At 41.2% G+C, this 18,173-nt stretch overlaps 1 protein-coding gene across 2 annotated transcripts; it reads left to right on the top strand.

Moving 5' to 3' along the window:
- The first annotated feature begins 8,958 nt into the window (after nt 1-8,958).
- On the top strand, nt 8,959-17,433 carry cc124 (Coiled-coil domain-containing protein 124). Of its 2 annotated transcripts, none has more exon segments than NM_001140771.1 (5): nt 8,959-9,030; nt 15,232-15,415; nt 15,601-15,802; nt 15,907-16,012; nt 16,876-17,427. In NM_001140771.1, coding segments are annotated over 4 exon segments (669 nt in total). In that variant the 5' UTR covers nt 8,959-9,030; nt 15,232-15,256; the 3' UTR covers nt 17,078-17,427.
- Nucleotides 17,434-18,173: the final 740 nt, after the last annotated feature.

Genomic DNA, 18,173 nt, shown 5'->3' with positions numbered 1-18,173 from the left:
ACAGTCCCGTCAGTAACGGTTTAAATAATATTCAGACAAGCGTTCATGTTTAAGTTAAGCAACGTTTATTGTACTTGTTATGGATGGACGCGCTGTTTGTCTGGTTCTGTTCTTCTCTCTCTGTCTCTGTAGCTTCCGGGTATGCTGGGATAAGGACCAGAGCTACGGCAATCGGGCTGGCTTTGTAGTGCCTGTCCCGACTGTCTCGGTTCATGTGAATGGGCAAATTGGAAGACACCATGTCAGTAGTGATGGGATTTTGTAAATGTGTTATATTGTATCATGAAAAATGGATTGCAAAGGTGCAATGTATATAATTCATGATGTTTAGCTGAGTGGAAAATGTAGGCTTTGATGATGGTAATTGCTTAATGAATTAGTGTTTGGGAGGTTCTAATGGGATGGGCTTCCCTTACAAAAGGAGCCTCTCTTTCAGTTCAAGGGGGGGGGGGGGGACCATTTTGGATTGAGCTGTTGATGGGGCAGCATTGTTTTTAGATGTCCCATAATGTATACTTTTGGTGGCATTACTGTTGTTTTTCACTCCCAGATTCACTACGTAAATAAGCACCCTTGATGGCTCCGCCATCTTTTTATTTGATAGAGGTTAGGTTTTTCAGTTTAGCCTTCTGGCCTACTCTACGTGACAAGCACCAACCTTGAGTCCTCTGTGATTGGCAATTGCAGTAAAAAGAAACAATATAATATATACTGTACATATAATATATACAGTATATCTGGGAGTGTAGTGCCAGGAAAATAACCTCTCATTCAACATCAACAAAACAAAGGAGATGATCGTGGACTTCAGGAAACAGCAGAGGGAGCACCCCCATATCCACACCGCAGTGGAGAAGGTGGAAAGCTTCAAGTTCCTCGATGTACACATTACTGACAAACTGAAATGGTCCACCCACACAGACAGTGTGGTGAATAAGGTGCAACAGCGCCTCTTCAACCTCAGGATCACCCATTTAATATTTATATACTGTATTGTATTCTAAACTACACTACTGACTGTTAAACAGCCAATTCCAGCACATCAGAGGCTGCTGCCTATAGACATAGATTAGGAATCACTTGCCACTTTAAGGAAATTAAACAATAGCCAATTTAATTATGTCTCCATATCATGCATTACTCATCTCATATGTATAAACTGTGCTCTATACTATTCTACACTATCTTAGTCACTTTAATTGTGTGTAAATAGTGCATCACCCATCTCATGTGTATATACTGTATTCTATACTATGCTACTGTATCTTAGTCCAATGCCGCTCTGACGTGTGTGTGTGTGTGTGTGATATGTATACATATATATATACATACATACAGTTGAAGTCGGGAAGTTTACATACTTAGGTTGGAGTCATTAAAACTCATTTTTCAACCACTCACAAATTTCTTGTTAAGGGGCTAGGGGGCAGTATTTTCACGGCCGGATGAAAAACGTACCCAATTTAAACAGGTTACTACTCTGGCCCAGGAAATAGAATATGCATATTATTAGTAGATTTGGATAGAAAAAACTCTGAAGTTTCTAAAACTGTTTGAATGGTGTCTTTAAGTATAACAGAACTCATATGGCAGGCAAAAACCTGAGAAAAAATACAAGCAGGAAATGAAAATCTTGTGGCTGTACTATTTTCAAGTCATTGCCAATAAAACACAGTGACAAAGGATTCATTTTGCACTTCTTATGGCTTCCACTAGATGTCAACAGTCTTTATAAAGTTGTTTAAAGCGTCTATGATGAACAGAGACCGGATGAGAAGGAAGGGAAGTTGATGTCCCTGGGATGTCGTCACTTCATTATTGCGCATTCATGTGAGATGAGACCTTTTTCAAAATGTTTTTCAAGACACAGGAAAGGTCCAGTTGAAATATTACTGATGTTTCACGTTAAAAATGGCCCTAAAGATTGATGCTAAACAACGTTTGACATGTTTGAACAAACGTAAATAGATTTTTCTTTTGACTTTTCGTCGTGACTTTTCCCTCCCGTGCCCTACATTTTGAGTAGCCTACCGAACGCGCTAACAACACGGAACAACATGGAGTTATTTGGACATAAATTATGAACTTCATCGAAAAAAAAAAACATTTGTTGTGGACCTGGGATTCCTGGAAGTGCCTTCTGATGAAGATTATTAAAGGTAAGCGAATATTTCTAATGTTATTTATGATTTTAGATGATTCCAACATGGCGGCTATTTGTATTGCGTAGTGTATTTTTCTGAGCAGAGTACTCAGATTATTGCAAAGTGTGCTTTCCCAGTAAAGTTATTTTGAAATCTGTCAATGCGGTTGCATTCAGGAGATGTTAATCTATAATTCTTTGAATAACAGTTTAATACTTTAACCACGTTTTATAATGAGTATTTTTTGTAAATTCACTGGCAGTTTTGGGGGAGACACATTTTCTCAACGACACGTGCCGATGTAAAATGCTGTTTTTGGATATAAATATGAACTTGATAGAACAAAAAATGCATGTATTGTCTAACATAATGTCCTAGGAGTGTCATCTGATGAAGATTGTCAAAGGTTAGTGCATAATTTGAGCTGGTTTTCCGCTTTTGGTGACGCCTGTCCTTGAATTGAAAATGGATGTGTGTACTTTTTTGGCTATGTACTCTCCTAACATAATCTAACTTTATGCTTTCGCCGTAAAGCCTCTTTGAAATCGGACAATGTGGTTCGATTAAGGAGATGTTTATCTTTCAAATGGTGTAAAATAGTTGATTGTTTGAGAAATTGAAATTATTCGATTTTTGCAGTTTTGAATTTCCCGCCTTGCTAGCAATCCCGTCAGTGGGATTCTATCCCCAAGAGGTCCCTAACAGGTTTTAACAAACTACAGTTTTGGCAAGTCAGTTAGGACATCTACTTTGTGCATGACACAAGTATTTTTCCAAGAATTGTTTACAGACAGATTATTTCACTTATAATTCAATGTATCACAATTCCAGTGGGTCAGACGTTTACATACACTATGTTGACTGCCTTTAAACAGCTTGGAAAATTCCAGAAAACGATGTCATGGCTTTAGAAGCTTCTGATAGGCTAATTAACATAATTTGAGTCAATTGGAGGTGTACCTGTGGATGTATTTCAAGGCTTACCTTCAAACTCAGTGCCTCTTTGCTTGACATCATGGGAAAATCAAAAGAAATCAGCCAAGACCTCAGAAAAACAATTGTAGACCTCCACAAGTCTGGTTCATCCTTGGGAGCAATTTCCAAATGCTTGATGGTACCACGTTCATCTGTACAAACAATAGTACGCAAAGATAAACACCATGGGACCACGCAGCCATCATACTGCTCAGGAAGGAGACTCGTTCTGTCTCCTAGAGATGGACGTTCTTTGGTGCGAAAAGTGCAAATCAATCCCAGAACAACGGCAAAGGACCTTGTGAAGATGCTGGAGGAAACAGGTACAAAAGTATCTATATCCACAGTAAAACAAGTCCTATATCAACATAGCCTGAAAGGCCGCTCAGCAAGGAAGAAGCCACTGCTCCAAAACCGCCATAAAAAAGCCAGACTACGGTTTGCAACTGCACATGGGGACAAAGATCACGCTTTTTGGAGAAATGTCCTCTAGTCTGATGAAACAAAAATAGAACTGTTTGGCCATAATGACCATTGTTATGTTTGGAGGAAAAAGGGGGATGCTTGCAAGCCAAAGAACACCATCCCGACCGTGAAGCACGGGGGTGGCAGCATCATGTTGTGGGGGTGCTTTGCTGCAGGAGGGACTGGTGCACTTCACAAAATATATGGCATCATGAGGAAGGGAAATTATATAGATATATTGAAGCAACATCTCAAGACATCAGTCAGAAAGTTAAAGCTTGGTCGCAAATGGGTCTTCCAAATGGACAAGCATACTTCCAAAGTTGTGGCAAAATGGCTTAAGGACAACAAAGTCAAGGTATTGGAGTGGCCATCACAAAGCCCTGACCTAAATCCCATAGAAATTTTGTGGGAAGAACTGAAAAAGCATGGGTGAGCAAGGAGGCCTACAAACCTGACTCAGTTACACCAGCTCTGTCAGGAGGAATTGGCCAAAATTCACCCGACTTATTGTGGGAAGCTTATGGAAGGCTACCCAAAACGTTTGACCCAAGTTAAAAAATGTAAAGGCAATGCTACCAAATACTAATTGAGTGTATGTAAACTTCTGACCCACTGGGAATGTGATAAAAGAAATAAAAGCTGAAATAAATCATTCTCTCTACTATTATTCTAACATTTCACGTTCTTAAAATAAAGTGGTAATCCTAACTGACCTAAAACAGGGATTTTTTACTAGGATTAAATGTCAGGAATTGTGAAAAACTGAGTTTAAATGTATTTGGCGTATAAGGTGTATGTAAACTTCTGACTTCAACTGTATGTATGTACGTACGTACGCACGCACGCACGCACGCACGCACGCACGCACACACACACACACACACACACACACACACACACACACACACACACACACACACACACAATCTTAATCCATTCCTTACTTAGATTTACGTGTATTTTGGGTATATGTTGTGAAACTTAGATATTACTGCACTGTCGGAGATAGAAGCACAAGCATTTCGCTACACCCGCAATAACATCTGCTAAACACGTATGTGACCAATACATTTGATTTGTATATATTTCATTTATTATATTTTTTTGTAAAACAGCTATCTTATAAATGTATTTATTTTTTACTTCCTCTTCGGCCACCACAGGCCTGGGCCAAGGGCTTCAGCACCAGTAAGACCCTGCATTAATCCAGACCTGATTCCCTGTTATCCTTTGCATTTTTTTCTCCAACAACCGAGAAACGCAGGACAAGATAAACTAAGAAATTATTGTGTAATGTTGTCTAATGTGAGCACCCACATCCTGGGGTTGAGGATGGACGGAATAAAAGATTTGGGACAAAGAAGTATGGAAATGTGAGCACATCCAAGTTGCTAAGATTTTAGAAGTTGTATAGTGTGTGCCCAGCAAAAAGGCCTTTGCAGACTGCACGTCACAGATTGTCTTTTACGATTATCACGTCACACTGTGTGATGTTACCAAATTAAAATCTTGATGTCAACCTGAACGAATTGTACGGTTTTCTTAAATTCTTTCGTCACATTCTGCGATTTGCTTGAGAGGCTATGTCAGGAGAGGCTATGTCAATTGCACAGCATGTAAATGTTTAAATCAAACTAATTTGCCTATGTCCCTCTTTGTGGCACTTGACCATATTATGGTCAAGTTACACAAGCTGGCCCTTAAATGTACACGGAGAGCTAACATCAATGACATGCATGTCAATCTCTCCTGGCTCAACATAGAAGAGAGATTGACTGCATCACTACTTGTCTGTGAGAGGTATTTACATGTTGAAAGCACCTAGCTGTCTGTTCAAACAACTAGCATACAGCTCAGACACCCATGCATACTCCACAAGGCATGCCACCAGGGGTTTCTTCACAGTCCCCAAGTACAGAACTGACTTGGAAAATGCACAGTACTACACAGAGCCATGACTACATGGAACTCTATTCAACATCAAGTAACTCATATAAGCCGTAAAATCAGATTTAGAAAACATAAGTACACCTTATGGAACAATGCAGACTGAAGAGACACACACACAGGCACACAAACGCAAGCACACACACTACACACGTGTATGTATGGTGGTATTATAAATGTTGTATTGTAGATATGTAATGGTGTAATATGTACTGTTATTTGATTTTTGGCTTAATTTGTTTGGACCCCAGGAAGAGTAGCTGCTGCCTTGGCATCAGCTAATGGGAATACTTAATAAATACAATACAAATTGAAGAGAAACTTATTTCTGACAAGATGCTCTTCTCAAGTGACAATTTCCACAACTTCTAATAGAATAAGCCATTGACAAAGAACGCTTTCAAAATATTTTAGTTAATGGAATTGATGTAATGAATACTATGTGCAACCATTTGTAATATATACCAGCCTTGGACAGTGAAGTCAAAATTTGAATTTTTGCTCTATTCCAGCAATTTAGATTTGAGATCAATTATCCTAATGGGCTAATTGAAGCAAACGTACAACACCTTCTGCTTTTTTTGCCAATGGTTACACAATTTTACTAATTGAAATACATAAGAGGTAGGTCACTTTATAGCTTGATAAATCTACCTGAACGTGCTACCTATGCAATAGATCAGATGTATCAATATCAATCATTTGCATTAAAGGTAGGTCATTTTTATAGGATGAGTGGGCTACTGATGAAATGTTGCAACACCCATCTCAAAATGATGTAATTTATTTACCAGGTTGTGTATCTAATAGCTGTGTAATGTTGCCATGGCCATGGGCTATGTATTGATGGGGAAAAACACATGCATGCTTAAATTCTGGACAGAATGTGCAGTTTATTTCAATCACCGAAATCAAAACATGGCCTAGCAAATATAATGCTGACGAATGTTGTTGAGGATTCAACATAGGTTACACGTCTTTGTTTTCTTACAGTCACCGTCTTTTGGCCCGCTTTTCGCTAAATTGACGACAAATACATTTGGGAAAAACAGCGACCAAGACGCTCAATCTTAAACGACACGAGGCTTGTATTATGAATGAAATAAAACCTAAGTTGTTGTGAAATTAATGTTGCTGCCTGTCCACATTGATAGCATCAGCTACTGGAGGTCCGTGTTCCTTTCTCGTGCCAGATATCTCCCAACTCCATCACCATTCTTCCGCGGCCCGGTTAGTATCCTCGTCTGCGACAGCGCAGTCCAGGCGTTGAATACCGGGAAGAGCCAAGTCTCTTTGATTCAATTTATCAAGAAATGATGAGAGGAGGCGTTTATTTAAGTGGTCTGTAAGGGTCCTTTCTTCTTCAACATTTGTATCGGATTCTTCTACTGCCTCAGGCCTTGGGGTTTGTGGTGGTAAGGCCCCCGACTCGTTGGACGACAAGCCGTTCGAATATTCCTCCTCCCCGGACTCTTGGCCTCTCTTACTCCCGGTATCTGTGGCTGATTCCGACTCCATTCGTAGAGAATTCAAGCTCGTTTGCAACGCAGCATTTTCCAGCTCTTTTAATCTTTTGCTGTGTGTAGTGCCTGCGTTGGAGCATGCATGACTAGCTTCATTTTCAGACAACTCAACTTCGTTGTCGAGAGCTTCTTCAGCTGGCTCCATAATGCTTCATGTGACGTCATGAAAATAGATTCGTCTGCTCCTCCAATTTTTACTGTTTAAATTGTATATTTCTTTGTGTAGTGAGAAGGCTTGTTTGTGTTGAAAATAAATAGGGTTTATTTTTTTAGATTAATTCTAATAATATCAACAAGCTGGTAGGAAACTGGTGGAAAAAGCAAGTCCTTTTACTTTTGATATTTCAAAACCTTTGCTTGGAAAACATAACAATACTAAATATATATATTTAGAGTACGAGTACGACCCTGCCTCACACAGGAAGCGGCGCAGGTCCTAATCCAGGCACTTGTCATCTCCCGTCTGGATTACTGCAACTCGCTGTTGGCTGGGCTCCCTGCCTGTGCCATTAAACCCCTACAACTCATCCAGAACGCCGCAGCCCGTCTGGTGTTCAACCTTCCCAAGTTCTCTCACGTCACCCCGCTCCTCCGCTCTCTCCACTGGCTTCCAGTTGAAGCTCGCATCCGCTACAAGACCATGGTAATTGCCTACGGAGCTGTGAAGGGAACGGCACCTCCATACCTTCAGGCTCTGATCAGGCCCTACACCCAAACAAGGGCACTGCGTTCATCCACCACTGGCCTGCTGGCCCCCCTACCTCTGAGGAAGCACAGTTCCCGCTCAGCCCAGTCAAAACTGTTCGCTGCTCTGGCACCCCAATGGTGGAACAAGCTCCCTCACGACGCCAGGACAGCGGAGTCAATCACCACCTTCCGGAGACACCTGAAACCCCACCTCTTTAAGGAATACCTAGGATAGGATAAAGTAATCCTTCTAACCCCCCCCCCCCCCCCTTAAAATATTTAGATGCACTATTGTAAAGTGGTTGTTCCACTGGATATCATAAGGTGAATGCACCATTTTGTAAGTCGCTCTGGATAAGAGCGTCTGCTAAATGACTTAAATGTAAAATATGTAAATGTATATATATATTAGAACACAAAGTGTAAATCCAATAAACAAGTCAATCAAACAGATTGGGTTAGTTTGGGACGTCACTTAAACGAGCCATTTTTTTATTAACAAATATCAACAAAAAAAGAGGATTAGTCACATGCAAACAAGCATACATAAACTATTTACATTGCCAGGAATCCTAAACAAACAAATCATATTTATTAATAATCTAAGTTTTAATTGCCTTTTTGTTTTTCATTTTAGTTAAAGTGGTGCCATATTGTTTAAACTCATTTATAAAGTGAAAAAGTTAGGTTTTGAATTAGACCATTTGCATTTGTGAATATGAAATTTACCTAGTATTATTAGCAGTTGAATTAAATATACATCTGTATCTATGTCAGAATTTCTGAAATAAATCATTACATCAACACCATTAAATAGTACAACCGGTCCTATTCTTTTGTAACACAATTCTGTATGTCAATCCAAAACATTATACTATAAATACAGGCAAAAAACAAATGCAAAATGGTCTCCTTGTCCATTCCACAGAAATCACATTTTATAGTCAATATTCAGCTTGAATCTTTCTAAAACATGTTTCAAAGGATAAATTCTATGTAACATTTTAAATGAAACTATCTTTACCTTGTTACTGATACAATATTTGTTAGCAATTTTCCATGCTTTCCCCCATTGTATATCACCATAGATATTTGACCAAAATAATATTGCTGATGGAATTGTAGTATCACAAACAACATTCCTAATCTGTTTATTACTACATTTATCTCTTAAACAAGCAATTTCGTTCAGGACGTCATCACGGTGCGTCGCCACGAAAGGGTTATTTCGTAGCTCAATGGTCTGACACTCAGATGCCTCTTTCGAAAATACATCTGTCGCTCAGGTACAGCCCGTCTCCTTTCACACTTGTATTTATTTTTACATTGGTTAAGAGATTCAATTGTCACGGAGACACTGAAGTCTTGGCTAGCTAATTTGCTCATAACAGGCTGGTTAGCTAGCTAGCAGTAACGTGCTCATTTATACTGCCATCGTTATGGAAGCTGGAAACTAGCTAGGTTGCAAGACATTTTATGTGTGGTTAGTGGTAATATGTTGGGTAAATACATAACTTATATGACTAAAGTATCTTGCTAGGTAGTTAACGTTTGTTGAATGTTTTGTATGCTTGCTACTAACGTTACCTTGCAGGTTGATAGAGTTAGGCTACATGGTTGAAATGTATAACTTCTAATGTAATGTTACTTGTATCACAGGGCTGGACAATAGAACGAGTTAAAATTCACCCAAGGCTTAAGAACGTTGGCTAAACTGGAACACTAGCGCGAGCCCATAGCAAATGAATGGAATCGAACGTTCGCAGAGCCTGTTTTGACTGGGGTGATGTTTAAAATTCAATTTCGCCCAAATGGCACAAAATGTATCCCTTTTTATTATACCACTACAATCTTTTCGTCGGACGAAACTGGAAAAAAACAACGTGTAGAAAGTAAACATTCGTGCCTCGATGGTGTCGACTGTGCTTATGTCTGCGTAATGAGATAGTAAGGAACAAATCAACTTTTTTTTTCTGGTCTAGCAATCGATGACAAACGAGCTCGCTGCCCAGACTAACATAATTACAAAGAGGAGATTCTCCCGATTTAAAATGGTGCCCGACATGAAAAAAAATCTAAATATACACTGAGCTATTTGGCGAAATAGACCGGCATGCCTCTCCATAGGAAAACAATGGGAGGAGTTCAACTTTCCATGGCAAAATGTGTATTTTGAGGGCTAGCATTTGATGACAACCGAGCTTGCTGCCCAGGTTTACGTAATTAGAAAGAGGAGATTCACATGATTAAAATGGCGTCCAACTTGAAAAAAATCAAAATACACACATTGCGAGATATTTGGCGAAATGAACAGACATGACTATATTTCCCCCATAGGAAACGATGGGAAGACCGCAGAGTTCCAATATCATTTTTGTTTACATTTTAACTATAAACAACGTGAGCAGGTATCATTGCCAACAATAGCGAAGGAGGCATTGTGACGTAGAACAATAAGCTGGGAATAGAACGTTCGGAAGGCGAGTTGGTGCCACAGTGCCCAATAGAACTAATAGGCGCTGGTAGGGTGAACAATGCACTAAAATAAGGCCTGTTTTTTTTTCGCGATTACTTCAAAACACCGAGGTAAAGACAGTTTCAAGTTGGATATTCGACGGATATTCGCGCTTTCAAACCTCAATAGCTTTCAAACCACTTGACCCACAGACTCCAAATAAGTGTCATGATGTTGGAAAAATTGCACACAACATTGCACAGGTCTTATTTTTACGATTTGGACATTAATTTGCTTTCCAAAGCTAATACACATGTGGAAATGTGAGCAGCCTTTTGTATTCCTATTTAAATTAGTTATGGAGCGTAAATAAAGTACAAACTTTTTTTAACATTCGAACTGACTACCCTTCACTGACTACCCTTCTATATTGCACACTCTTGTTTGTGTACTGTAAAATCACGTGGTGCAACGTACATTTTTCATAATTTTAAATTGCAATAGCCCCTTGGTCATGTCCATTACACACCTAAGAAGTGTGCTGTGGATATACACCCATATTGCATAACCTCTAGTCATGCATTGTTAACACTCGTAAGCCTAAGTTCCATTGCTATCGGGAAACCTGGCCCTTGTCAGATTGCTAGCTATCTGAATGGGCTGGCATCCTCAGTTGCGCAGTGCCCGGTTTCCCAAAAGCATCTAAAGGGATTTACAGACAGTACGATTTTGGCTGTTTTATGCCACGATTTTGCCATCCCAAGACAACATTTCCAAGAAGGTGGTCAAATTCTTAGGTCGGACATCTTGGCTCGTTCAGTGTGACAGGGTCTATGTCTGCCATTTTATTTTTTTATAGTACCGCAACCTGCAGTCATAATCTCCGACAAAGGTCTAGCAGTGTACGATTTTTTTGTTGTTGTTGCCTTTATTGTGTAGTCTGGCTGGTGTTATGAGCCGATCCCAGTGACTGACCAATAGGAACACGACTGGCACCAAGATTTAAACGTTTAGTCTACATGCTGTGCAAGAAGAACGATTTCCATCATAATGACACATTTGAAATCAGGCTACCTGATGGGGATTTTGCGCAGTTATCAAAATCCCAATCAAAATAAACGTTCTACCACTGCGACCATGTTATTTCGGGGAAGCCTATTTGATTCTGAGTTCAGACATATGAAGTTTGTATGTGAGAACTATTTCTAAGATACATAATTTGTTTTTCCGAACTCACTTTTTAATTTTAATTGTCACACACTTCATAAACAACAGATGTACACTAACAGTGAAATGTGTACTTACAGGCCATTCCCAACAATGCAGTGTAACACAAGGAATAAATACACAATGATCAATGATAGCTTGGCTATATACATGGGGTACCAGTGCCGAGTCGATGTGCAGGGGAACAAGGAAATTGAGGCAGATATGTACATATAGGTAGGGATAAAGTGACTAGGCAACAGGATAGATAAGACAGTAGCAGCAGTGTGTGGCGATTGTGTGCCTGTGTGTATGTGTTTGGGTAGCGTGCAGTGTGTGTGCATAGTTAAATAGAGTTGGTGCAAAAAGGGCCGATGCCGATAACCCAATAGCTACTCGGACTAACTATTTAGCAGTCTTATAGCTTGGGTGTAGAACCTGTTCAGGAGCCTTTTGGTCCCAGACTTAGCGCTCCGGTACGGTTTGCTGTGCGGTAGCAGAGAGAAGTCTTATCACTTGGGTGGCTGGAGTCTTTCACAATTTTTAGGGCATTCTGACACCGCCTGGTATAAAGGTCCTGGGTGGCAGGGAGTTCGACCCCAGTGATGTACTGGGCCGTAGGCACTACCCTCTGTATCGCCTTAGTCGGATGCCGAGCAGTTGCCAAAGCAAGCGGTGACGCAGCCAGTCAAGATGCTCTCAATGGTGCAGCTGTATAATTTTTTGAGGATCTAAGGGACCATGGCAAATCTTTTCAGCCTACTGAGGGGGAAGAAGCATTGTCATGACCTCTTCACGACTGTGTTGGTGTGTTTGGACCATGATAAGTCCTTAGCGATGTGGACACTGAGGAACTTGAAGCTCTCGACCCGCTCCATTACAGCCCCGTCGATGTGAATGAGGGCATATTCGTCTCTCCGTTTCTTGTAGTCCACGATAAGCTCCTTTGTCTACCCTCACTACCCGGCCCATCAGGAAGTCCAGGATCCAGTTGAGGGAGATGTTCATTCATTCCCAGGGAGCTTAGATTGGAGGGCATTATGGTGTTGAACGTTGAGATGCTGTCTATGAACAGCATTCTCACCTAGGTGTTCCTTTTGTCCAGGTGGGAAAGGGCAGTGTGGAGTGCAATAGAGATTGTCATCTGTGGATCTGTTAGGGTGATATGGAATTAGACTGAGTCCAGGGTTTCTGGGATGATGGTGTTGATGTGAGCCATGACCAGTCTTTAAAGCATTTCATGGCTACAGATGGGAGTGCTACAGTGTGGTAGTTGTTTAGACAAGTTACCTTGGCGTTCTTGGGCACAGGGACAATGGCGGTCTGCTTGAAACATGTAGGTATTACAGACTGTGTCAGGGAGAGTTTGAAAATGTCAGTGAAGACACTGAGTACTCGGCCTGGTAATCTGTCTGGTCCTGCGGCCTTGTGAATGTGAACCTGTTTAAAGGTTTTACTCACATCGGCTACGGAGAGCGTGATCACAGTCGTCCGGAACGGCTGGTGCTCTCACGAATGGTTCTGTGTTGCATGCCTCAATGCGAGCATAGAAGGCATTTAGCTTGTGTCCACTGGGAAGCTCTCGGCTGGGTTTCCCTTTGTAATCTGTGATAGTTTACAAGCCCTGACACATCCGACGAGCATCCTGTATTGTCGCTTTGCCTGTTTAATGGTTTGTCTGAGGGCGTAGCCAGATTTCTTTATAAGCGTCTGGATTAGTGTCCTGCTCCATGAAAGTGGCAGCTCTAGCCTTTAGCTCAGTGTGGATGTTGCCTGTAATCCATGGCTTCTGGTTGGGATTTGTACCTACTGTCACTGCGGGGATGAGTTTGTCAATGCTCTTATTAATGAAGCCAGTGACTGATGTGTGGCTCAGTTGGTAGAGCATGGTGTTTGCAACGCCAGGGTTGTGGGTTCGATTCCCACGGGGGACCAGTACGGAAAATAAAAAAAAATGTATGAAATGTATGCACTCGCTGCTGTAAGTCGCTCTGGATAAGAGCGTCTGCTAAATGACTAAAATGTAAATGTAAATGATGTGGTAAACTCCTCAATGCCATCAGATGAATCCCGGAACATATTCCAGTCTGTGCTAGCAAAACAGTCCTGTAGTTTAGCATTCGCTTCATCGGACCACTTCCGTATTGAGTGCGTCACAGATACTTCCTGTTTTTGTTTGTTAGAAAGAATCAGGAAGATAGATTAATGTAAGATTTGCCAAATGGAGGGTGAGGGAGAGCTTTCTATGCGTCTCTGTGGCGTAAAGGTGATCTAGAGTTTATTTTACTCTAGTTGCACAGGTGATATGCTGGTAGAAATTAGGCGTTTTTTTCCCCCCCCCTTGCATTAAAATCACCGGCTGCTAGGGGCACCACCTGGATGAGCATTTTCTTGTTGGCTTATGGCCCTATACAGCTTGTTGAGTGCGGTCTAAGTGCCAACATCAGTTTGAGGTGGTAAATAGACAGCTACGAAAATATAGATGAAAACTCTTGGTAAATAGTAGGGTCTACAGTTTATCATGAGGTATTCTAACTCAGGCAAGCAGAACCTTGAGACTTCCTTAATATTTGGGATCGCATACCAGTCTTTGTTGACAAAGAGTGAGCAGAGTGAGGCTTGCGCTGCTGTCACATGCGCAGATCAAATGCGCTGCTGCAATTGACGTAGCCTACATCGACTTACGTAGCATCGCAAGTAGTACTGACTCAGATCTTTTTAAAACTTGTTCAGTCAAAATAACTGATATTTCTACTAATTTTGTGCATTTAAGTAATACCCAGAACACGCAGGACCCCCCTACCGGTGAGCGATGAACTGAAAATTCGAGTCATGATTCTACCAGCCTCTCGTTCACCATAAGGGTCATATTGGAGCTGTCATTTGTGACTGAGACTTGCAAACATGTGCTTTAAACAATGTACATTTGTTGATTGCTAGGCATACAAATAAGATTATTTCTTGATACATTTGAAACTGTCTAGTTGTGGCCGCAACCGGACTAGATTGTGATCGACTCTCTGCGGAATGCATTGCTTGACTGCCGTGAGGGTGATGAGCACAATGTCGTTTGCGAACTGCAGGCCCCCCCCCCCCCCCCCCCCCCAAACGTTTTGTTCTCAAGTTTGAGTTTGTTGAGCAGAGGCTGTGTACGTTTTGGTTCTACAGAGCTGTGTCCATAACATTCAGTAATCAATTAATTGCATTCATTTTTGCACCATGTGATCAATTATGAGTTCTAAACATGTATTTTTCTTTATACTCATGATCTATTTCCCTGCACTCATATGACAGAGAGTTGTTAGTCTGAGCACATCTCTGGAGATGCTGAGCTGGAGGAGCGTGTATTAGTCCTGCTGTAGGACTCATTGCAGCCAGCACTAGCAGGTCGAACGAACGATTAAAATGAACGAGTCTTTCAGAAAAACGAATCATGATTCTAGTCAGTATAAAGAGTAGTTAAAAAAATAAACAATAAATTGGTCGAACTGATCATCACTACTCGCAAGCCAATCGCAGAATGTGATGACAGAACTGAAGCAAATCGTACAATCTGGCCAGGTTGATATCAAGATGTTGATTAGGTAACATTACACAGTGTGACCTGATAATTGTAAAAGACTGACATAGTCTGCAAAGGCCTTAAAGGCTAATTTCATCGTTAGAATCGTACGGTTCTAATGATGAACTTCGCCTTAAGATGCTTTTGGTTTGTTTAGTCTGTTATCTTTGGCCCATGGCTCAATTAAATGGTGACTCGGTAAGTAAGCTTGCCACCTGGTTTGGTTTATGATAGAATGTCTAAATAATACTCTGTTTGTGTCAGCTGAAGAGTAGGCCTAGTCTTAGGAATGCCGAAGAAGTTCCAGGGCGAGAACTCCAAGGCGATGACTGCCAAGGCCCGCAAGGCAGAGGCCAAAGCTGTGGAAGACTCCCGCAAGAAGAAGGAGCTGGAGGATGCTTTATGGCAGGAGAACGATAAACATGTCCTGAAGAAAGAACAGAGGAAGGTGACTTTTCTTGCTCTGTTTCTTATTCCCACACTGGGTCAAATAGTCTGCAGCACTATTCAATTGGGCTATATCACAATCCGATATCTGGCTATGTATGTACAGACCAGACGAATCTGCTAAGTAATTCCCTGATATGTTGAAGTTGGTCTTAGGCTTAAAATGTCTCCTCTCTGAACCTGCAGGATGACAAGGAGAAGAAGCGCCTTGAGGCCCTGGAGAGAAAGAAAGAGAACCAGCGGCTCTTGGATGAGGAGGCTGCAAAGATTAAGGGCAAGGCCAAGGAGGCGGCTGCTGTGGCGGCGTGCAAAGTGACCCGGGCCCAGATTGAGGAGACGCTGCGTATTGAGCAGGCGCTACAACAGCAGGAGCAACCCAAAGAGAAAGGCAATGACCTCACCATTATTCCTTTAAGCATTAACCAGGCTCTCTTTCCTCTCAGGGTTCTGTTGTATTCTTATGTTCCCCCTCTCCTATGTTTGTGTCCACAGAGAAGAGTCAACTGGAGTCGCCCCTGGAGGAGAATGTGAATCGCATCATCCCTGAGGAAGGTGCAGTGGACGCTAGATCCATAGAGGATGCTATTGCTGTGCTCAGGTACAGAATACTGAAGAGACATAACCTCTCAATGTTACCCCCTACAAAAGCAATGTTGAAATTACTGTAGAGAACTAGGGGAGCCTTTCCATCAGTGTACCATACGTTATCAACATAAAGTGGGTTTGGTGTGACCTTGTCACGAGAATTTCTATCCTAATGTTCTAACTGAACTATTTTATAACTCTATCTGTATCCTGGAGGTTGTAAAGTTCCAGTTGTAAGAAACAGATTCCCAGCATACAAGGGATCAGTTCTTTATTCAGAGAGTGCTCTGTCTTCAAAATGAGAACAGTCTTTTTATAGCACACACACACAAATGAACTCACATCAGTAGAAACTCCACCTCGCTTTATAGGTGGGCTGTATTTTTCCACAGTTCACATACATTGTTTATCACACTTCTGCAACATGTTTCATTATCTTCTGCAAGCTGTTTCTAACAGTTGCTCTCCTCCCTAGGCTGGGGAGGCCTCTTTCCAGTTATTAGTTTCACCTCTTTCCAGTTATTAGTGTCACCGTTATCACAAGTCGACAGTTCAGTTGTCCTTGAATGTCTCAACTATACCCTGCTCATATTGCGAAATAATAACACAATGGCCTAGTCTTAAAAGGTCTAGTCACATACATTATTGGATTATGACTCTAACACATTTCATACAATGATATGGTTTCAGGGTGGAATACTTTAGTCATTATCTTAAACATAGAAGAATTTGTATCATACCTACAATGTAGACATATAACAAGTTATTTTTCATACTCCAGGCTATATAAAGCAGACATGACAGGTATCATTACAAGTATGGGGTTCCATAGAGAGCCAAGTTTCAGCCCTCTCCTCGTGTTTGTTTCTTTCCCAGCACGGCTGAAGAGCTCGACCGCCACCCTGAGCGCAGGGTGAAGGCAGCGTTCGCCGCGTACGAGGAGCTGAACATGCCCCTCCTTAAAAAAGAGAACCCCAACATGCGGCTGTCGCAGCTCAAGCAGCAACTGAAAAAGGAGTGGATGAAGTCGCCAGAGAACCCCCTGAACCAGCACTTTGCCAACTACAATACCAAGTGAACCAACTCCAGCAGCAGCTAACACAAAACTGTTACCTATGCACATTGGACCTTACAATGGAAGATGCCTCCAACCTACAATTATTCCCCCATTATGAATACGTTGCTGGAAAAACTGCACTCACTCCCTACCTCTGATGTAAGGAATCCCCTTGGGACTTCAGCTTGTTTCATTTAGAGGAAAAGCAAATTCCCCTCATGTTCCTGATGATTTTTCTGTTACTGTGAATTCCCACTTGTGAAGCATCTCAGCGGTTTATAGATTTTATTCCCATTATCAGTTTTTGGCACTTAAATTGAAAACAGTGGGGGGGTGACAGAAGTTTGAGATTAAAAGTAATTTATTTCAGTTCACAATACTAGCATCTAATTGTTTCTGAGGGTGAGACTACAGGTATGTCGCTCTGTATAAGAGCGTCTGCTAAATGACTAAAATGTGATCTGCACTCTTGCCTAATAGTAACCGCCTCCTTTTAAAGGCCCAATAGTGCTGTTTTATACAAATATAACATTTCTGGGTTACAATTAAGTACCTTACTGTACTAGTTTTCCATTACAATTGTACATTATTTTCAGCAAAACTTTCTCAGACTTTTCCTGGGAGTGGTCTGAGTGGGGAGGGGAAAACTCAAAACTTGCTGTTTGGAACTCTTTGTTATTGGTCTAATTTACCGCCTGGTGATGACCCAGGCAAGTGGAAAATCCTGCCCATGCAAACCTGCTGATTTTTAGATGGTCTTGTGTATATTGTATTTTCAACCAGCAATTATCAGGAAATGACTTACGAAATGTTTTATACTTTTACAGTGTTAGTTTCAACAGCTGTTGTACAATATGATACGAAACACACAAACTGAGTTGTCTGCACTGGGCCTTTAAATCGTAATGATAATAATGACCCACAAAAGAAAATATCATGACCAGAGCCAGCTGTGGACTTATAAGAGCACTGCCTTGTTATAAACTGATATTTTCAGCACCATTGGAAATTACTACCCCTTTCCCTATGATAAAGTGTCTTGTTGCACCTGTTCCCCATCCTAACAGGGCCTTATTAGGTGTACCTAGGGTTGCAAAGGGTCGGAAACATTCTGGTA

This window comes from Salmo salar, chromosome 16 (genome assembly GCF_965601325.2).
Source record: "Salmo salar chromosome 16, fSalSal1, whole genome shotgun sequence".
Classification (NCBI taxonomy): Eukaryota; Metazoa; Chordata; class Actinopteri; order Salmoniformes; family Salmonidae; genus Salmo; species Salmo salar.
The sequence above is the reverse complement of the archived record's forward strand: the minus strand, read 5'-3'. Positions and strand labels throughout refer to the sequence as shown.

Bases quoted from the DNA above. Each gene is read 5' to 3' on its own strand.
- cc124 (XM_014149226.3), top strand. From the start codon at position 15,257: ATGCCGAAGAAGTTCCAGGGCGAGAACTCCAAGGCGATGACTGCCAAG. The intron at 15,416-15,600 runs GTGACTTTTCTT...CTGAACCTGCAG, and splicing joins TGAAGAAAGAACAGAGGAAG to GATGACAAGGAGAAGAAGCG. The intron at 16,013-16,875 runs GTACAGAATACT...TTTCTTTCCCAG, and splicing joins GATGCTATTGCTGTGCTCAG to CACGGCTGAAGAGCTCGACC.